The sequence below is a fragment of the Octopus sinensis genome, linkage group LG1, assembly GCF_006345805.1.
Source record: "Octopus sinensis linkage group LG1, ASM634580v1, whole genome shotgun sequence".
Taxonomy (NCBI): Eukaryota; Metazoa; Mollusca; class Cephalopoda; order Octopoda; family Octopodidae; genus Octopus; species Octopus sinensis.
The window spans coordinates 95,141,235-95,166,020 of record NC_042997.1 but is presented as its reverse complement, the minus strand read 5'-3'; the positions used below and the strand labels follow the sequence as shown (position 1 = coordinate 95,166,020).

The 24,786-nt window shown below is 33.5% G+C and overlaps 1 protein-coding gene and 1 pseudogene across 1 annotated transcript; one reads left to right on the top strand and one right to left on the bottom strand.

Moving 5' to 3' along the window:
• Positions 1-22,991: 22,991 nt before the first annotated feature.
• LOC115220767 lies at positions 22,992-23,109 on the bottom strand (annotated as a pseudogene).
• A 109-nt stretch (positions 23,110-23,218) lies between these two features.
• LOC115218032 (ubiquitin-conjugating enzyme E2 Z-like) lies at positions 23,219-24,239 on the top strand (the record flags this gene model as incomplete). The annotated part of the gene is given in 2 exon segments (XM_029787826.2): positions 23,219-23,722; positions 23,725-24,239. Coding segments are annotated over 2 exon segments (789 nt in total), but the record flags the coding sequence as incomplete, so codon positions are not given.
• Between the last annotated feature and the right edge of the window lie 547 nt (positions 24,240-24,786).

The window sequence follows — 24,786 nt, the reverse complement described above, 5'->3', positions numbered from 1 at the left end:
AGGTCACATGTGATGTAGAATGCCGGTCAGATTACAGACCCGGCAACGTTGCTGTATAGCGGGGACCTGAACAACAAGTTGAACTAATTCGATGTTGGTACAAAGGGAAAGAAAGCGGACTGGATGGTATTCAAAGACGTGGTGTACAACACTGTACTCACTCGTCTGGGTCAAAACATGTGTATATATCAAAGATGATTCGACAACAACGACGAGGAAATGCAGAACCTGATTGAGGAGCGTTATGAAGTCATCAAAATCTCTCAGCAATACTCCAAGAAAGCAGTCTACAATGCAAAAGAAAAAAGGCAAAGTGCAGGTGAAGCTTTGAGAGTTGAAGTATTCCTGGATCAGTAACCATGCGTATAAGACACGAAAGTACACCAAGAGCAACAAATCCAAACACTTCAATGACTACAGTCCTCCAGAACATCACTACTGCTCAGTGCTGGCAGGACCAACCTCCTCACTGATAAAAATGCAATCATGGACATGTAGGTAGAGAAATTCGACAACATCGTACACAGGTCTTCTATCAACGTTGAGGTTGATATGTACACTTATCATTTTGATATGTACACTTATCTGGTAGAGCAGCCAACGAAACAAATTTAGGCCCCCTCGGATGGCAAGAAAGAAGGCTCTAACCCCAGTCTAGCTGAAATATACAAAGCATGGGTACTGGTGTTGGCAGAGAAGCTCACCAATCTCTTTCAGAGTTCAATGTTGTTTCTATTGTCCATTTGCTCAAGAGTAAGAGAAGCAGGTATTCAGGACGTAGAAGACGGGCATCTAACAGATTGGGCTAAGAGAGAGTTCACATGGCCCTTGCCGCACTTCAGGAGAAGTGCCAAAAACAGGACAGGAACCCATACATGAGGTTTGTACACCTAACCAAGGCTTATGCCACTGCAAATCAGGAGGAACTTTGAGTAAAGTTCGCATGATGCAACAGTTTCCGGACGGTTTGCACCTCGATTACAGGACAGTTGAAATTATATGATTCTGTAGATCATGCCAATACATACAGCTATATCGCGTACACGAATTTCAGTATCGTTCCTGAACGACAGTAAACAATGTCAAAATTAAGTGAAACCTACCTAATTAAATGCCAAAAATATATCAAGCAAAAGCAATCCCCGCAATCACCGATGTCTTCAAAATAGGTGCAAAGAGAAACACATCCCAATTCCAGGACTTTACGCATATGCATAAGAGCGAAAATAGTACTGCTAGACAGTAGTACACTTTACAGAAGACGGAACATGACACGTACTGGAGATATACAAATCAATTGTTTGTGAAGCGAAAGAATTATTACATAGTATTCATAATAAAAAGTAAAAACGGGCTGCAGTGATAAATACCAAAACACACGTACAGTAACGACATATAAACAAAGTGGAGATAACCAATAAAATCAACGTATCACATATATTCAACTATAGTTGATTATGAAAAACAGCGAAAAAAAAAAGGAATATTTCCTGTTTTCTGTTATTGAGGATAACTATTGTAATCACTTATGGTTAAAATAGTATGCACAGACTAACTCTTGATGTTATCTATATAGCTTAAATTGCATTATGAAATTGCATAAATAAAAATCATTAAATGGGAAATATTTCTAACCGACCTACAGATATTTATCAATATGAAAATATGGAAATGCTTTATATAGGTCTGAGAAATGTTTACTACAAATGCGTCTGATTTACATAAAATTTAAAATCATTTCCACATAATTTATAAGTTTCAATACGCAAGTGATAACAATGATATATAGTTTCTGTGTAATACGATGCAGCCAATAAATAATACTAAACTACTAAATAAATTATATATAATCATAATAATCCATTGTTAATTAGAACGAATGATATTATTCGTGAATAATTCATCTAGCAGCTGAAACTTACATTTCCCATTAATAGAATCAGTCCAGGTTCTATTGACGTAAATAACATTGTAAGTATAAACACACAAAAGGCGGCGAGCTGGCAGAAACGTTAGCACGCCGGGCGAAATACTTTGCGGTATTTCGTCTGCCGCTACGATCTGAGTACAAATTCCAACGAGGTCGACTTTGCCTTTCATCCGTTCGGGGTCGATTAAATAAGTACCAGTTACGCACTGGGGTCGATATAATCGACTTAATCCGTTTGTCTGTCCTTGTTTGTCCTTTCTGCGTTTAGCCCCTTGTGGGTAGTAAAGACATAAGTATAAACACACGATAACATCTTATTTTGCACCAAACAGTAATATAAGCAGTATAAAAACATTAATACTTATTAAATAAATATAACAACAAGGATAACGAATCTAAACGAGCGTTTCCATCTTTCAATGTTTGAACATTAGGTAAAAAAAAATCTGACCTTATAAAATGGATTTAATCTCTTTTCCAAAATCATGAGTGGTCGGTTAACAATATTAATATCTTTATATTGCAAAACAAGAAAACAGTAAATATAGAAAAAATATCCGTCTACGAAGAAGAATGGATGTATTCATAATAACTGAAAACAAACGAATTATAAGATATGAAACGTGAAACAAATAATTTTATTAATCAGTTATAACATTAATCGCATTTAATATGGTTTATAAGAATTTTAAATAATACATCTTCGTTCTTCATTCATATTTCATTTTATTGTTACTGGGAGATTTAAAGCCAACGTGGATCTAAAATGAATTTTGAATTGTAAACGATTATAACTATACGGTGTAGATATTTTGTACTACACCCTACTTATGCTAACTATTCGTCACAAAAGTGAATACTTTTTGAATCGAATTGTAACATGTGATGAGAAATGGAGCCAATACAACAGCTATATATGTTCAGCACAATGACTGGAAAAAGACGAGCGACAAAAAAAATATAAAACAGTCCTAAAAGCAAACTTCGTCAAAAGAAGCTGATGGTGTATGTTTGGTGATCTGGCAAAGGTGTAATATATTATCATTTTATTAAACCTGGCTCAACAATCACGGCCGAATTATATTGCAGCCAACAGGACCAAATGATGCATAAACTTACAAAAAATCCGGCCTAGATTAATCAACAGATCCACTCCTAATTTATTGAAAGACAACACCAGACCACACATTGTAAAAATGACATTGTTGAAACTACAGGGTTTGGAGTTGGACGTTCTCCATCATCCACCATACCCACCTGATCTTGCCCTTCCAGAATTTCGATAAAATTTGATAGGAAAAAATTTATTCCGACGATGCCGTAAAACAGGCCCTCCAAGATTTTATTGAGTCTAGATTGCCAGGCTTTTACAGTTCCAGGTTGGACAAGCTACTGCTGAAATGGCAAAAGTGTATTGACAATATGGGTGCATAATTTGATGAATAAAACTATTCTTTGTTCTTTTTTTTACTTTTCTAAAAAGTTCATACTTGACCTAATATCTAGCTGAACATTTTCTTCACGATGAATGAGATATAGGGTTCAATGGAATTCTATCGTCTTGGACCCGACATTCATTTCTGTTGTGAGGAACCACAAGAAAAAAAAGAACAGATTTAATGACTTGGATAACATTAGCTTATTCCGAACTGAATTTAAGAGATTTAATTTCGAGATATATTTCTAAATAACTAGATGACAGCGGGAAGGCGTAAAGCACGTTTAATTTTCACGTAGATTTCATATAATTATTCTTTCTCATATAGCTATTTCCCGAACTAAATATCCAACATTTTAGTCATTCTTTAACCAACAATCCATTATGTTAAATTGTTCAAGTTTTGGACAATCGAATAATCGAATATTGTAATACACATGAGCTGAGAAGAACATCTTTTTTGTCTCGAAATTAGTTGTACAAATGATATAATGATACATTTCAATAGCAAAAATAATTCATTCGTCATATTTCAGATTATCATAAAATACATAGGCGAGAATAATGGCTGTGAAAAAACATCATTGTTATTTCAACTCGACAATGTAATTATCGAAAATCTCGAAAGCATAATTATTAGTTTATTCAAATATTACCTGAAAACAACTATTCTGTGCTATTGAATATAGAAAGTTCTTGGGAAAGGGTTGTCTAGTATTTAAAATCGTTTTATTATCAGGTTTTTTTTTCTTTCATGAAATCAGCATCTAAAATGCTAAGTATCTAAAGAATATATGAATGACATTAAGGCATATAATCAAGAGAAATATGAAGTATGGAGTGTTGTTAATTCTCTTAAATATATATTACTGTAACAGGAATAACGTATGTTAGCACAGAGTAAATAAAAAAAATATAATCCATGATACATTATGCCAAGTGTTCTATGATATTGTCATCTATTTATCTATTTATCAATCTATCTATTAATTTATCTAGCTAGCTATCTCTCTATTACTTTAGCTATCAACCTAGCCATCACACTATCTATCCAATATATTTATATATATATATATATATATATATATATATATAATATATATATATATATATATATATATATATACATAGATACATAGATACATAGATAAAGCAACCTATCTCTCTACCTATTTTTTATAACATGCTGACGAAAATCTGTTTTTATCACAACGCTAAATAGCAAACTACTAATATAAGAGAACGGTAGAAAGATATTATTGGAAACACGATATCAGAGATTATGAATAATATAAAGTACTACATCTATATATTCACCAATTCTAAATACATTAGTGAATATAAATATATATATATACATACATATATGTATATATAATTATAAATATATACATATAGACATACATAAATAGATAGATATTTAGATAGATTAAAAAGTGGAGTCAAACGCAGGTGTTATTCAAATCTTTATACTTCCGATATTTGTTTCGAAGTAAACATTTATATAATCCAGAGGGAATATAATGATGTAGAACAATGCAATCATCTCGCTAGGAAAAAAGTAAAACAAAGCACATGAATAAGACATTATAATCGAATGTGGTTACCGCGTTTAAGATGAGAGGGAACGCTGGCAAGTTCTATTTTCAAAAACCGCTGATAGATTTATCGTCAAAAGTAATTTAGAGAAAGAGAAGGAGAAGATGAAAAGAAATTAACAGAAAATTAAAAATGGAGAAATATTGTGCGATAAGTGAATGGGAATAAAGCTTAAAATAGATATTTGTAGTGGAAATGAATTGTAAGAAGACAGTTAAAGTTTGAATTTCATAGATTGGTAGAAATTATTTTTAGGAACAAAGGGTATGTTTTTTCCATTGTTTGCAACGATAAACGCGTTCTTTAAATGTGATTACAAGAGAATTCTCCGAGAACAGGATGAGAAACTGCTCGTCGTTAAAGAGCGGACAGAAAGATTTACCTTTATCATATGGGAAGCATCTAGATAGAATATTCCATTCCAAATCAAATTGTTTATTTTTTTCCTTTAGAGACCAAATTAATTTACTAATCCCAGTATTGGGGCATTTATTGATATGCCTAAATGTAGAGTAATGGTTACATATTCTTTACGACAACTGAGATGATGAACTACCTATGTAATACAAGACATCAGAACCGGAAGTAATTTTACATTGATAAACAGTGTTTCTAGCCTTAGAATTACTGATAAGGAAACGAATAGGATTCAAATTTACATCAGAAATATTAATGTTGTTATTACTGTTCAAAGAAATTTTAGCGTTGAGAATATCAATGTTATTATTTTCATTAAGTGGATATGTTTTTAACAACTCATTGTTATGCGAAGAGAGGATTTGTGAAAGGTTTTTGGTGTTTGAAAACCCTATTCTAGTACGGTGTGAATTGATAATGGAAAGGTATCTTGAATTTTTGGGAAAATTCTTATCTATACATTCATGAAACTGGTAAGAGATGTTAGATTTGATCTGCTTACCATATGGAATTATCAACCAAACATTTTTGATAGGACACACCTTGATATTAGGGTAATTATCTTTAAAAGTCCCAGAAGAGTTTTTATTACGTATAAAGTGACATAAAGAACGGTTATCTCCCTTACGCTGAAAAATTGTACTTTTTGATTTTATATTGTTATTACTGTTATGACGTGTTTTCATATCTTGATTAATAGAGGTTAATATAGGTATTTTTCTTTATAGCCAGCTTTAAGTAAGGCAGAGTTATATAATTCGGCTTTAACTTTGGAGATATCAATATTAGAAAATAATCTAGAATGTCTGAGTGAAATATGTCTAACTAAATTCCTTGAATTATTACTGAAAGCGCTAATATATTTTAAATTAGTTGAAAGTTTATCTTTGGGAAATATAAATCATTATATAAGTTAAAGATAATATCCAAAAAGTTGGCTCTAGTTATATCATCATCGAAATTAATGTTTAAGCACATGTTTCGGAATAATTTAACCAACCTATTTTAACCCTTTGTAATTTTGGGTTAGAAATATCTTGAAAGTAAAGTAGACAATCGCCAGGATATAAACATCCATGGATGTTTGAAAATTCGTCAGCCATCTCATAAAGGATATATATACCGACCAAATCAGCCAATTGTGCTGAGTCAGAACTTCCCATCATGACATCAAAACTGTCAGGCGTATCTTTACGAACTCACAGTTTGTTTTCCAATTGATTTTCTGGAAGCTAACACCACATTAATTTCATCCTAGGTGAGACCTGCTTTGTTGTGTGTGAACCAAAGTGCCTTAGAACATCTCCTGTGATTAGGGGAATTACTGATTTGACTTTCGTTGTCCTTGCACCAACGGTCTAGTAGGAGCTCATGAACATAAAAAGGTAACGGACAGAGAAACATCACTCAAATTTATATATATATAAGTAAACGTAATGACAAACAACTTAGGTAAGTGATCAGAATATTAAATACATTTAATAGATAAAATCTACATGTGCATGGCTATGAAACAGTCTGACTTACAGAATGTAAGAGATATCAGAAGTTAAATGAGTAGAGTTTTACAAGTCCAACAGCTGATTCTTCAAACTCAATCCCGTCAACACCTCAAATGTAAAATTCTCCAATGTAAAACTTTTCCCTGAAGACGAATATAGTGCTATCTGATAATAGATCCTAGTAACCATCATTATTCCGGTCCACCAAGCTTTCAGTAACCGCTGTTGCACTCGCAAAAGTCTACCCATTTAAACTTTGATATGTTTTATATTATGTAAGTCAGGCTATTTTATATCCATGCACAGGTATAATTTTCTATCAAATGCATTTAATTTTTGTGCAAATCGACTACGCTAAATAGCTTGTCATTACATTTGTTCATCTACCCGCTCAAGTTCATTCATCTTGAGACCTTCGAAGTGTATTCTATATAGGAAACACTTGTCTCTAACCGATATATATATATATATAAATATATGTGTATGTATGTATGTATATATATGTATATATATATATATATATATATATATAATATATGTGTGTGTGTGTGTGTGTGTGTGTGTGTGAGAGAGAGAGAGAGAGTGTGTATGTGTGTGCGTGTACTGGTGCTTGATAGAATATAGATTTCTTAATAGAATATTAAAATAATTATTAACTTCGCGTTGCTATTTACCGTTCAAGAAACAATTTCTGTATTTGGATTATAAATTTGTATTAACGCCTATTGTTATTGATATACGTGGTTAATAAGAGGAACACAGATTCTGTTATGTCAACTTGTTTATTAGGAAAATCACATTATTGATAAAATATTTGCTGATTTACTTATATAAGCATGTAGCCCTAAGGAATTGGCTGCCCGGCTGATGCGTCTTTCCTTTCCCAAATATCATATTTTCCTTCCAGTAAGCATTGCATATTTTTCTAAGGAACTTGAGACGCTTTTCAGACCCACATAGACACACACAAGCTCAAACACACACACACACACACACACACACACACACACACACATATATATATATCACATATATATATATATATCACATATATATATATATATATATATATATATATATGTTTATATGTAAATATACAGAGACACAGATAGACAGATAGACAAGCAGTCAGAATAATCGAATACTTTCAAATACATATCTACAAAACTCTTCCCTGTTTCAAAGAACATATCAGATTCAATAATGCGTATCCCATTTCAGTAGGAAGTGAATATTGATATACTTTAGTTAGAAACATTCACATATAACTTAAGTTCGATGAATTTTATATTTCAAACAGAATACATATAAAATCATATCACAGATATATCTTCTGCAAATCAAATGAAAGGAACGTCGAATCAGATCAAATTTTAAATATCCAGAACAATTATAAATAAGCTTTTTATTCATTTTATATTAGTAATGCAATCGGATGATCGAGTGGTTATTGCATTGAATATATTGTATTCAGAAAGTTGTACACAAATTCGAGTGCTTCGAGATCAAGGGATCTTTTTTCTGTGAGGAATGTGAAGTTACAAGCCTATGGAGTCTGTTTCACACGCGATATTTTCAGTATTTGATTGTAAACATAACTATTGATGCTTTCTTACAGCAAAATTACTACCCTACAAAAATAGAGTGGCCTAATAACACATACGGACGCCGATATGAAGATTTTCATAAAGCAACAAAAGTTGAATGTAATAGTAAAGAAGTGAGTCCAATATTTAGAAAGTGTAATCCATAAGAAATGTGCATCGTATAAGTCAATAGTACAGAACATATATTACTTATGGACCAGATACAAAGAAGTAAGGCTTACGCGAGTCGAAGCTGTAAAGAATATTCTTCGATGTAAACTTAGAGATTGACAATCGTTTTTCCAATAACAGAAGTAAGAATCGTTAGTGCAATCTCTAACGTGTATAGGATAGAATTAGACATAAAGTACAAAAGAGGCACACATAAAATATGGGAAGAGAAAAATGTGTACATGTAAAGATATATGACCATAAAATGCTCGTGCACACAAATATATCTTGCTTTTTACTCGTTTCACTTACTGTACTGAAGCCTTACTAGGTCGCTAAAAGACTGGGGATTCGTCATGCAGAAAACAAAGAAATGGGAAGAAAATGAAAGGCAAAATAATGGGATCTATTGTTAATTTAAAACACAATTGGTGAGGCAGACCGAGAGCGAGAATGAGGCGGTGGAAAGTGAAAATTATTCTCAACGTTTGAAGATCTTAAACGTTGTATATGAATGCTTCGATACAAGTACGTACATATAAACGGCTGGGTGATAGGATTACTGACAAAGATCGCAATATTATGCATGTTTCCTCTCTGCGTTCCGTCGATGGTCGGTTAGTGAGACATAGGAGAAAATGTCTTACAGGTACAGTTGAGCCCCTTCATGTTCTGCGCTCCAGTCGGCCAAAGTCAGCTTTGAATGTTTCCGGTGTTAGTGAACATCGCTATTATTAATGAGAACAATTAAACTCACTGCATATCAGATGTACTTCAAATATCTCTAGCCACTTCTGTGAAAGAATTGTATCGAAGGTTACACTTCCTTTGTGCAACATCTGTGCAATAGAGTGAGGAAAGCCATTTTATTGACAACTATCTATAAAAAAATCCTGTGGTTGCCATGGAGAAAGCATCCAAGTGTCTAATGTTCGCTGTCTATTACATAGATTCAATCAAGCATTTCCATATGTAGACCCATGGCAGCTTCACGACATACATGCGTACTTACATAAATATGTGTGTGTATATATATATGTGTGTGTGTGTGTGTGTGTGTGTGTGTGTGTGTGTGCTTGTGTATCTATAAGTAACGTATGCTTGCATGTAAATATGGAAAATTACATACGAGTATACATGCGCTTATGATGTTACGCCCATAAATACCCACTACTTAGACATGTTACTTACGCATTTGCTTGTAGCGTGAGGAAGATGTGTGCGTAGGTTGATACATATATACTTGTGGAAAAACGGTGACAATCAAATATGAAATCTCTGGGCTATAATTCGACGCAAATGCTGGTCTTGTCAGGAAACATAGTTATCAGTATAAATGAAGAATAAGCAGAAATGAAATGTAATATTCTAAAACAAGCAAAACGCGGATGACATACATATTTATATATATATATATATATATATATATATAATTTCAAAATAGTAATAAAAGGGTAAAATTAATCAATAATATTAATTAATTAATTAATCAATTAATTAATAATTTTATCAAGTAAATCGGTACTTAAAAAATAACCTTTATACGTAAAATTATGCAAATATTCTATAATTATAACCATAATTATAATTATAATTAAAAATGTGTTACAGAATTCTCCTTTTCTTCTTTTCTTCGGATTATTCACTCTTCGCCAAAGCATTTGAGGATGTAATCGTCGTGAAACTTGGATTTTCTACAGCAGAAGTATTTCGGCCTTATCTTGGATCCTACATTATTGATAGCTCAGTATTCGGGCTCAGTGCTTCTCTGAAAATATCCCAGTTTTACACCTGACTTCATGTATATATATATATATATATATGTGTGTGTGTGTGTGTGTATATGATGGTGTAGGTGTAGCTATGTAGTAACAAGGTTGCTTCCTAACCACGTCGTTCCGGGTTCAGCCCCACTGCATGGCAACTTCGGCAAGTGTCTTCTACTATAGCCTTAGACCACCCAAAGCTTTGTGGCTGGATTTGGTAGACGGAAACAGAAAGAAGCCCGTTGTATATATACATATATATATATATATATATATATATTAATATATATATATAATAAATATTAGGGAATAAATCCAAATTTACAGGGAAAAAATCAGATTTAGGATTAAATCGATTTTATAGTAAAATATTATAAAATATTATTCGAGACAAAACCACTATTTTGCAAAACAAACAAGGAAAGACTTAATCAATACATAAATTTTAATAAATAGTCAAAAAAAACCGCCACTACAATCGTTTCTTCTCTTGATCGACAATCTTCAGGTGGACTTCCAATAATTCAGTGTGAAATAATTTCACACTGAATTATTGGAAGTCCACCTGAAGATTGTCGATCAAGACAAGAAACGATTGTAGTGGCGGTTTTTTTGACTATTTATTAAAATTTATGTATTGATTAAGTCTTTCCTTGTTTGTTTTGCAAAATAGCGGTTTTGTCTCGAATAATATTTTATATATATATATATATATTATATATATATATATATATATATATATATATATATATATGCATTTGCGTCTCTGTTTGTCCCCTACACCAATGCTTGACGACAGATTACTAGGCTTACAAAGAATAAGTCTTTGGGTCTATTTCTTCGACTAAAGGCGGTGCTCCAGCATGACGGCAGTCAAATGACTAAAACAAGTTAGTGTAAAAAGAGTATATATATATATATATATATCATATATATATATCATATATATATATATATATATATATCTCTTATTATAATCTTATTATAAAAGGCAGATTTTATCTGCCTCCCTTTTGGGAGTTATACAAATCTACAATATAGGATTTCTTCAATTACAATTTACCTAGCATTTTTGAGAGTACAATGCATCGCGTCATGCCAGGTCCAGTTTTTAAAATTTAAACTCCAATTAAGCAAAATTTACAGAAAACTCACATTCTGGTGTGTGTGTCAAATGCTTTTATTAGTCTGGTTTACACCACACGCAAACGCACACACACAGTGGGCAACGAATAAAATGAAAGTAATTGACTTACTGTAGTGAGTGATTCTTTCACTCTGCCTCCCACTTCCTCTTTCAACACATAGACACGCAAATATATAAATAAAATTGTAAGCTAACGTGCGTGTGTGTGAGTGGGTGTGTGTGGGTGTGCGCGTGTGTGTGTGTGTGAGGGTGCGTGTGTGTGTGTGTGTGTGCGTGTGCGTGAGTGTGTGACAGGAAAGTTTTTTACGACGAATATAACACCTATATCCAAGTAGCAGAAGGATAAGACAGTAAGGTGTGATTTGAGGGAGATTTGGCTGCTATTTCTACCATGTCTAGCTGCCATGTAGGGGTCTCCCTCATAGGCTCATACATACATATATACATAGATAAGACAGTAAGGTGTGATTTGGGGGAAATTTGGCTGCTATTTCTACCAGGTCTAGCTGCCATGTAGGGGTCTCCTCATAGGCTCATACATACATATATACATAGATAAAACAGTAAGGTGTGATTTGGGGGAAATTTGGCTGCTATTTCTACCAGGTCTAGCTGCCATGTAGGGGTCTCCCTCATAGGCTCATACATACATATATACATAGATAAGACAGTAAGGTGTGATTTGGGGGAATTTGGCTGCTATTTCTACCAGGTCTAGCTACCATGTAGAGGTCCCCCTCATTGGCTCATATATATATATATACATACATAAGACAGTAAGGTGTGATTTGAGGGAGATTTGGCTGCTGTTTCTACCAGGTCTGTTAGGCCTTCTTATGTAAACTCAAGCTTTCTCATGCCTTGAACATAAGACCAAAGCAGAGAATGTATTCTTTTATTCTTCTGCTTTTTGGTCTGTGGCCATGCTGGGGCAATGCCTTGAAGAATTGTAGTTTAATGAATCAACTCCAGTTTTATTTTTGTAAGCATTGTACTTATTCTATCTTTTCCTTTGTCAAACACTAGGTGACAGGGATGTAAACAAACCAACATTCGTTGTCAAGCAGTGGTGGAGGACAATCACAAGCACAGACACGCACACACACACACATACATGCATACACATATACACACATACATACATACATACATACATATATATATATGTGTGTATATATATATTGCAGCCTGGAAGTGTTTCTAAGCCATTTAGAAACACACCAAAACCGTTACATTCACTTCAACATTAAATTTAATTTGCCAAAATATTTTCGTCGCTTGAGACCGCAACCTGTTCACTGACAAAAATATCGTGCTAACAGGTCGCGGCCTCAAAGCGACGAAAATATTTTGACAAATTAAATTTAAATTTTGAAGTGAATCTAACGGTTTTTGTGTGTTTCTTAAATGGCTTATAAACACCTTCAACGCTGCAACTGTTTTCGTTGCAGCACACGATCTCAGATCAAGTCACTTGCTATGCAAGTACATCTCTGTAACTATATATATATTTATATATATATATATATATGTATATTGGTAAAAACAGTAAGATAACAAAAGAAAGAAAGAGACCTCAATATTATGTAAATAGAGGAAATCTTTATATATAAAAGTGAGGTTGTGTGTCTGTCTCCTACGATTTAGATTCCTAACTACTCCCACATTTTGCGGTGCAGTTTAACCAAAATCGGGTATCTTATAGTCGTGATTCATATCGAGACCGTCTGGGTATTAGCGCGCGTCTACGATGAGTCTACGATTTAAAAAAAAATTTACCATCAATTTTTCCCATTTTTAATCCATTTTTGACATATATAAGGGAAGTAACTCTCTAAAATTTATTATTAAATCTCAGAACGTAAAAAGCTACAGTAACACCCCTCCCCTTTGTGGTTAGCCATATTGAGATGGCTATTATACTTTACATCTCTAAAAATGCTTATATAATTATTTCCCTTACAAACCCGAGCAACGCCGGGCGATACTGCTAGTCTTATTATAAAAGGCAGATTTTATCTGCCTCCCTTTGGGAGTTATACAAATCTACAATATAGGATTTCTTCAATTACAATTTACCTACCATTTTTAAGAGTACAATGCATCGCGTCATGCCAGGTCCAGTTTTTAAAATTTAAACTCCAATTAAGCAAAATTTACAGAAAACTCACATTCTGGTGTGTGTGTCAAATGCTTTTATTAGTCTGGTTTACACCACACGCAAACGCACACACACAGTGGGCAACGAATAAAGTGAAACTAGATGTAATATTTGTTTCTCTCTATCACGCTGATAGATACATGAGTAAAATGTATGGGAAGCTAACACATAAGTGTGAGTGAAAATGTTCTTGGAAGAGAGTAAATAGCCAGAGATAGTTAGTAATAAAGTAAACATACACTCATACATACATACATACATACATACATACATACATACATACATACATACATACATACATACATACACACACACACACATACATACACACACACATACATACATACACACATACATACATACATACATATACATACATACATATACATACATACATACACACACACATACACACACACACAGTATTGAAGCTTGAGAACAATCAGATACATTTGCAACACATCTGTTGAAAATATTATTGTTCACACACATACATATACATATATACATACAGACAGACAGACAGATAGACACACACACACACACACATGATCCAGCATGGGCACAACCTCAAGGCTGAAACATATAAAAGAATAACAGAATATAAATGTGTGCATGTGTGTGAGAGAGAGAGTGTGTGTGTATATGTATGTATGTATGTATGTATGTATGTATATATATATAATAATGCGGTTTTTTCAACATCTTGAACTAAAAGTCAGAGGGGAATGGGATAAACTACTTATATTAACTTGCTATAAAAGCAGGTAGTAATTTTATCTTGTCCTTATTCATAGTGCAAGTTTTGAAGAGTGCATTTCGATTTTAACAGCTATTTTTTTCAAAGCTATATTGGAACAGCCTAGAAGACGAGCCTCATCCTGAAAGATCTGTAGAACTCGACAAGGACATCCTGAAAACCCTGGTGGAACAAAATCTCATCGTAACTGTTGAGGAACTAGCAGAGAAGCTTGGATTTGGTCATTCAACCATTCATTGAGACCTGTGTGCTATCGGAAAAGTCAGCAAATTGGGTCAATGGGTTCCTCACGGACTTTCCGAGTCTAATTGCATGCAGAGAGTGAATGTATGCTTTTCTTTGCTGTCACATCTCACCACTACTGCGCTATGTATATCTATATATATAAAACTGTAGTTGTGTGAGTGTCTGTCCCCTTCGATTTAGATTCCTAACTACTCCCACATTTTGCGGTGCAGTTTAACCAAATTCGGGTAGCTTATAGTCGTGATTTATATCGAGCCCGTCTGAGTATTAGCGCGCGTCTACGATGAGTCTACGATTTTAAAAATAATTTAACATCATTTTTTTATTCCATTTTAATGCATAATTTTTCGTGTGGCGATGGCGGCGGAGTTGGCGTCCACGCTCACACCTGCACCTGTGGGGAAGGGAGTGTAAGGAAATCAACGTCGTAATGCGTTGTCAAGGAGACCAGCGTTCTTTTAGAACAACGACTTCATGGCTTGAAGACACCAAAACAGAAATGGCTAAGAAAGCGTCTACATGAGTCTACGATTTAAAAAAAAAATTACCATCGTTTTTTTTTCCATTTTAATGCATTTTTTCGCTATTATATAAGGGAAGTAACTCTCTAAAAATGTCTACGATGAGTCAACGATTTTTAAAAAAATTTACCATCATATTTTTTCCATTTTAATGCATTTTTTGCTATTTTTGGCTATAACTCTCTAAAAATGCTTATATAGTTATTTCCTTTACAAACCCGAGCAACGCCGGGCGATACTGCTAGTATATATATATATAATATATATATATATATATATATATATATGTATGTATATGTGTGTGTGTGTGAGATACTGGCATCTAGAAGACCCAAAGAGTGGCAAGTAGTGAGGAGTCGAATGTAGGTCTTGTATTAGCATGCATATATATATATGCATGTTAATACAAGACCCACATTAGACTCCTCACTACTTGCCACTCTTTGGGTCTTCTATATATATATATATATATATATATATATATATATATATATATATATACATATATATATTGTGCTGTACAACAGCTCACTGCTTCCATCAAATAGACGCTGCATCAACAGGTGAACGGTGTACTACGAATTATGTGTCGAAGTTATCGCAGAAGAGCGTGAGGTGAAGGGATTTGTTCAAGAACACAACACTATCCCGTTTAGGGAAACCAAGATCTCGCATCCTACCGACTTTCCATTCTTGTTAGAGACTCATCATGAGTGGTGTCTGGACTGCCTATCTGCACAGGCATCAAGTTTTATAATTTGTAGTAAATCAAATAGTGAAATACTTTAATAATTGATTATGACTGTTTCAGCTTTTATAGAAATGCATCCATTACACAAACCTTAATTGGATAAAACATTTTAGAATATAAATCAATATGCTTGTATTCAGTTATACGAAAATATGTATGAAATTGTCCCGAAAAAATTTCATGTAAAAATGTATGTAAAGTAAAAATGACCGAATGGTACAAAAACGCGAAGGAAAAGCTTGAACATGGTATACAAAACCTTCATTACTTTCAGATTTCTACAAGAAACTATATAGATTGTCATTCAGTTGTTTTCAATTCGCTGTTGCCTTGATACTTGCAATCTTAAATCGTCAATGAATTACTTCCGTTGTTGCTTTAAACATTCCAAAGGAAGTACTTTATTATCGTCAATTCATTGTCATGAAAAGTATCCTGACTAATGTTGATTATCTTTATGTATATCCCGAGGAATTTCCGTGGCCATATATAAACGTGATTTTTGTTGAAGTGCTCTGTAATATTTCCCCTCGCTATAAAAGTTAGTGTATACACAAGTCACGAGAAATAATCAGCATCAGTATATATGTAGTAATGTATATCTCAACTAGTAAGCGAAAGAACAAAAGAACAAGAACAATGTAATCGCCGAATACGACAACTTACAGCAGTGTCACATATTTAGCCTAGAATTTTCATTCCGTGATGATAGAGTTTAAATATTGAAGAACTTATTAAAGAGTGAGATACACAGATATATATATATATATATATATATATATATATATATTATATATATATATATATATATATATATATATACGTATGTGTGTGTGTGTGTATCAACTCACCACAAAACATCAATGGAAGGCTCTCCTTGTCCCACTACTTGGAAGTGGCTTCGTCGCTTTCATCTCTCCCTATCTATATACATAGTCTCAATGTTGATGATGAGGTTGAGAATCACTTGTACCAGTAACTGAAACCAGTTTTACCAACATTTTGAGAACAAGATCCGAGCTGATCTCGTCACTTTTAGAAAAAGCTATATGTGCGCCTTCTGAAGCAACAACCTGAAATTACAAACCAAGGTCATATAAACTGGTAATTTTTCAGATGTTCAATTTGAATTTCACTAATTCCGGACAACTTGATAACATTGTAATAACAAATATTTTCGAGGATATTAATATCAATTTTAATGATATATATATATATATATATGTCTACGTGTGTGTGTTGTATGTGTGTGCGTGTTCGTGTGCATATATATATATATATAGGGTTGGTGAGAGTGTTGGTATGTGAAAGCACGTGGTTAGATATATATATATATATACTATATATATATATATATATATATATATATATATATATATATATATATATATATATATATATATATATTATATATATATATATATATATGTATTATATATACATGTATGTGTGTACATATATATATAAATATGTACGTGTACTTGCGAGTGTATGTGTATGTGTGTGTGTTTTAATGCAATAGAAACAATTGTCGGCTTTATAAGGTGAGATATGATATTATCTTAACATGTTTTTTTGTTGTTAAATGCGCTGAATTTCTGGATGTTCTGTAAAAGGATATATGGATTTACCTATCGTGCATGAGTATTCACCTGGGATATGTATTCTACTTAAATTTACTGGTATCCGATAGCTGAACATTTATAACCTAAATTTTGATTTCTGCCAGAATTTTTTAATCCCATTTTTTCTTCTAATATATGTATGTGTATATATTTCTTCTATTTATGTATGTATGTACATATGTATGTATATATTTATGCATGCATGTATGTATGTATGTATGTATGTATGTATGGCATTCGAAAGCTTGAGGTATTTCATCAGCAAAAACTGGGATGGATCGCGTGGATAACACACAAACACACACACACACACACATATACACACGCCCTCATTCATATATACATACATATATGCATACGCACATACATATATGCATATATATATATATATATATATATATATATATATATATAATAACCTCAGCCAAGATTGCTTGAATGTGCCAACACCACCAATATTGAATCTATCACCGTAAAACATCACCTCAGATGTTCAGGTCATGTCCACTGCAGGAACACTACGAAACTGCCAGTCCAAATCCTCTATAGCAAACTCACTACCGGCAACAAATCACGCGGGCATCCTATGCACCGCAACAAAGACCAACTGAAGCAGACGAAAAAGAGCACAAAATGTGACATTCAATTCTTGGAGCAACACGTAGAAAACAGAAGAGCCAGAAGTCACTCCATCAATTATGGTGGATAACACTTTGAAAATCATCGAAGAAATAAAGAAGATAAATGTTTACGATTAAACATTTATGGGCCATCAACTGAGACCTCTACAGATTATGGTTCCATGACAAAATTGGTCCTGTCGGCCATCAATCACGGGTATAAATGAAGAATTACAAAAGAACAAAGAAATATTCGAAAACTAGCATGCGTCAAAAAAGATATATATCACACCCAGAAGAATAATGACAGAACATCGGTAAAAAAAAATTGAGAAAATAAAAAGAAAATACGAAACCGGTTATTTCTCCCAAAACAAAGTAACTATACACACATTTTTATATCATTTTCCTAACATGACGATTTTAATATATTTTTCAACCATATAATATAAGTTTTCTGTAGTTTTTTCATTCTATTTTGCTTTTTATACATCTAACCACGTGCTTTCACATACCAACACTCTCACCAACCCTATATATATATATATATATATATATATGCACACGAACACGCACACACATACAAACACACACACACATAGACATACAGATATCTATCTATCTACCTATCTCTCTCTCTCTCTCTATATATATATATATATATATATTTATATATATATATATATATTTATATATATATATACTCGTATGTGTGTATGTATGCATGTATGTACGTATGTATGCATGTATGTATGCATGTATGTATGTATGTATGTATGTTTGTATGTATGTATGTATGTATGTATGTATGTATGGATGGATTGATGGATGTATATATGTATGTATGTATGAATTGTAAGATACAAATACGATTATAATTTATTTTCGAACGCAAAAACGCCGTTAGGACAGCAGAAATTTAATTTTTTTCTGCTTTGTAAGGTTTTCTACCCAATATTTCTGCTGTTCTACGAGGTTTCTGCGTTCGAAAATAAATTACCATCTTATCTGTATCTTACATTACACCTTTCGACGCTTATAAAAACAAACACAAATATTAGTTTCCTTATGCTTATATACACGTACTTATACACACACTAACAACGCACACAACACACACACACACACACACACACACACACACACACACATACAAATATATATATAAAATTATGAATATATATATATGAATGTATGTGATTGTCTGTGTTTTACTGTGTGTAAGTACGTATTTGTATGCATTATGTACTTTAATATGTACTCACATACGAGGCAGTGTGCTGGCAGAATCTTCAACAGGCCGGGCAAAATGCCTAGCGGCTTTCCGTTCGAAGGTGTTCTTAGTCTTTCGAGGCCGATGAAGCAAGTACCACGGCAGCACTGGCTTCTATGTAGCCCACTTATTTTCTGCCCTAAAATTACTGGCCTTGTAACGAAATTTGGGGACAATGTGCATTCATATGTGAATCAAGATAAGGTACCATACTGAACGTCTATTAGGTCACGCGGTTTCATAACGAGAAGCAAAATAATCCGCAGTGATAAAAAAAATGCCCCTTTAATAACTGTTTTTGCGCTACATACAACAGTATTGGATATACACATTCGTTTCCTTGCAATTTATTCAGGTTCGTTTCGATAATTGTCATCACACACGCAGAAACACGCTTATGCACATTATATTTCTATGTTTTTAGATGTGTACTTGAGTTTTTGTTTGTGCGTGCTTAGAAATGTCTTCACACACACATACACACAAATAAACACACATATACATATGTATATTGCTTGTGTGTATATACATGCATTTATATATTGAGAGACAGGGAAAGAAATATATATAAATATATGTATTTATGTATGTATGTATGTATAGATAGATAGATAGATAGATAGATAGATAGATAGATATGTAGATAGATATGTAGATAGATAGATAGATAGATAGAGAGAGAGAGAGAGATAGATAGATAGATAGATAGATAGATAGATAGATAGATAGATAGATATGTAGATAGATAGATAGATAGATAGATATGTAGATAGATAGATATGTAGATAGATACATAGATAGATAGATAGATAGATAGATAGATAGATAGATAGATAGATAGATAGATAGATAGATAGATAGATAGACAGACAGAGAGGGAGAGGGAGAGAGAAATAGGTACATACGTACATATTAGTGTTACTCTGTGTGCTATTTTCCACTTTATTTTAATTAGACTGCTGATTACTCTGTTTCCCGTCTTTTATCCTAACGAGTATCTTTTAATCCCACCTCCTCCCGTATCATTCCTAACAAAGGTTACAAGGTCAAAACATTGGAGAAGTCTACTAATGGATTGGTAACTGTGATTTGAGCTACTTGATTTCATATCAGTATTCCATTGGAAAGCTTTCAAGAACATTATCGATATATCTCTATCATTGGCAGTATGATTACAACTGCAACATGAACCGAGTAACGTAAGTAGCAGTATGTACAGGAATCAGCCAAATTTTTCATCACTAAACTCTTGACGTGTTTGCCGACGATTTGGACATGTTTTGATGTAGAATATAGAACGCCTAGCAAAATAAGTGGTACATTATCGAACTCCTTTCAGATAGTTAAATTGTATGCATATCCACCTATCTCTAAGTGTGTATATGTGAATGTATGCAAGTATAGATATGTAAGTGTATATCTATGTATGAAAGTATATAAATAGATACTTATGCATAAATAGATATACATATATTTATATACATACTTATATATATATATATATATATATATATATATATAATATATATATATATATATATATATATATATATATATATATATATATATATATATATGATATATAGAACATACATATATATATGTATATACTATATACATATATGTTTGTATGTATGTATGTATATATATATAAATCTATAGATACGTATGTGTATATATATATATATATACTCAATTAATGCATTTATATTCCTCCTGTCCCACATACATCACACAGCACGAGGGTAAAATAGAAAACACTGGTTCTAACGACCCTCCATGTTTGATTTCGTTTGGTTTCCTTGTATGTCACCACTGTTTTGTTTTTGTTCCCAAATTTTGACCCGAACCCCATAAATCCAAACTTTTATTTTGGTACATATGGGGGTAACTGTCTTCGAAGACACATATTGTTGTTCAGTTCCCGAAATGAGGAGTAGATAAACATCTGACAACTGATGAAGGGTCGTTCTTTGTGTTACTCGTCCTGTTTTCTATTTGTTTCTCTCATTGTTTTCGTGTTTCGTTTTGTTTACTATTGGTGACGTACTGTACCCATATATGCATATGCATATATATGTATGTATATGTATATATATATATATATATATATGTATATACTCATTTACTCTGTTACTCGTTTCATCTATGCGGCTGTGGTCCTGTTGGAGCACCACCATGGTCTTTCTGACATCCTCAGACTGATTGTTTCACATCACCAGTCCTGTATGTTCCTTTGTCCCAGCTATTGGTACATTTGGTGTATAATGGAGTTTTATTCCGCTGCTCTTGTCTGTACATCATGTCGGGCTGTTGGTTCATCCCGTATTGTGGAGAGGAATATGTCAAGTTTCTTTTTGAAGACCTCGACTTCCACCTTATGCATATTTCTTAATTTTTATGGAAAAGCATTGAAGAGCTGTGGGCCTTTCAATCCTAGACTATCGCAATAACTGGTCATGAATTTAGATCGAGTTGATGGTAGCTTTGGTACATTACAATGCCGACTAGTTCTGGCATTTGTATAACAATCAATACCAAAGTTAGGTACTAGCCCCTCTAGAATTTTCCATATGTATATTATTGCCTATCTCTCACGCCTTCGCTCCAGGGAGTAAAGCTGTAGTTTTCTCACCCTATCTTTGTAGCTCATCCGCTACATTGTCTCAATCTTTTTAGTGTAGTGGCGTTGGACTGCTTCAAGCTCCGCCGTTAGTTTTGCACAAGCAAGAGACAACAATAAGACTCAAGAATGGGAAGGAATTAAAAGTGAAGGCAAACGTATTAATTGCAAAAAAATAGGAATACTATAGGAACAACTGGTATCTTTTATCTGTTGTTGTAACGACTCTGAAATTCTACACTTATACGCACTCACATATATATATTTATATGTATGTATGCATATATGTACGTATGTAATTAAGATGTATCTATATCTTTCTACTTGCTGAATGGTAGGGGATACACACACACACACACACACACACACACACACACACACACACACACACACATATATATATATATATATACTCTTTACTCTTTTACTCTTTTACTTGCTTCAGTCATTTGACTGCGGCCATGATGGAGCACCGCATTTAGACGAGCAAATCGATCCCAGGACTTATTTTTTGCAAGCCAAGTACTTATTCTATCGCTATCTTTTGCCGAAACGCTAAGATACGGGGACGTAGACACACCAGCATCGGTTGTCAAGCGATGTTGTGGGGACAAACACAGACTAACAAACACACACGCACAGATATATATATATATATATATATACATATACATATATACGACGGGCTTCTTTCAGTTTCCGTCTACCAAATCCACTCACAAGATTTTGGTCGGCATGAGGCTATAGTAGAAGACACCTGTCCACGGTGCCACGCAGTGGGACTGAACCAGGAACCATGTAGTTGGTAACCAAGCTACTTACCACACAACCACTCCTGCGCCTAAAAGAGTGTGACGCTTACAGCACCTAGATTTTCCAAGCGGTCACCCATGTAAGTACTAACTAGGCTCGACGTTGCTTACTTCGGTGATCGAACGAGAACTGATGCTTTCAACGTGATATGGCTGTAAGTCATTATATATATATATATATATATATATATATATAATATATTATATATATATGTACGTAAGCCATATATATATATATATATATGTACGTAAGCCATATATATATATATATATTGGGATAAAGAGAAACCAACGCCCCAGTGTATTCTTCGGATAAAAAGAGATATTATGACAATATATAATGAACCACCTCCAGGAATGTGTATAGTTCCAGACAAAGAAGATATTACAGAAATTCATGCATTAATTACTGGACCTTTTGATACGCCTTATGAAGGAGGTTTCTTCTACTTTCTAATTCGGTGTCCCCCAGATTACCCCATCAGACCTCCACGAGTAAAACTAATGACTACTGGTGATGGTCGAGTCCGTTTTAACCCTAACCTTTACAGAAGTGGCAAGGTGTGTTTAAGTATCATAGGGACCTGGAGTGGCCCATCCTGGAGTCCTGCTCAGTCTCTTTCCAGCATTCTGATATCCATCCAGTCTTTAATGAACGACAAACCATATCACAATGAGCCGGGTTTTGAGCAGGAGCGTAATGTTGGTGATGCTAAACGGTATAATGATGTGATACAGCACGAGTCTCTACGGGTTGCAGTTTGTGATATGTTGTGTTGAAAGAACGATGTACCTGTCCTCAAGCACTTCGAGAAGTGATGGAAAAGTCCTTCCCCACGTATTATGATTATTATGAATCTGTATGTAAAGCCAACCTCATGAAGCAGGGGCAGACAATGTTGGATCCTTTCGGTGACAAACGAGGCTCATTTGACTATCAGTCCATCTTAAAGAGGCTCCATGCCATCAAGAAGAAACTAGAAGAGAAACAAATAGCATCGGATGAAGAAGGGTCATCAGACTCAGAAAGTGACATTGTGAATGACTCCAGTCAAAGCTGATGTTTGTCGCCCACAACAAGTGACTGGACAACCATCAATTGGAGGCAGTGGGGTGGGACACAGATGGACTACAATGATAAGTTGTGTTGCTGTTGGCTGCCAAAAGTGCATCATTACTATGGCTACAGAACACCTCTCTCTCTCTCTCTCTCTCTCTCTCTCTCTTTCTTTCTCTCTCCTCCCTTACCTTGATTCATTGTGATATGAGCTTCAGACAGTCTCATTGGTGGATAAATACTTTCTTTATTTGTGAATTAAATCTACCATTGGATTCATGTTAAGAAGAGTAGGAGAATATCGAAGTATCTTAATAATTTTTCAAGCCGATTATATGCAGATAGGTGTTTGCCTCCACTTTGGGAAATAATCACGTTTTGGTTCACGGGATTTACAAGAAATCCCGGTACCCTTAATTCACAAATAAAGAATATATATATATATATATATATATATATATATATATTAATATATATTATATATAATATATATATATTATATGTATGTATGTATGTATATACATACATACCATATAATTTTAAATAGTAGAAATATTTATACATATATATATATATATATGTGTGTCTGTATGTATATACAGACTGACAGAGTAAAGTATAAATTGATACACACATAACGCCCTCTCATATTCTTCTATACATATTTATTGTCGTATAATTTTTCATGCTCTCTTATTTACTTCAACAATGGTTTTAATATATTATTCTAGGTAGAATTCATAAGATTAATATAGCAATATTCCTTATTCCATTTAATCAA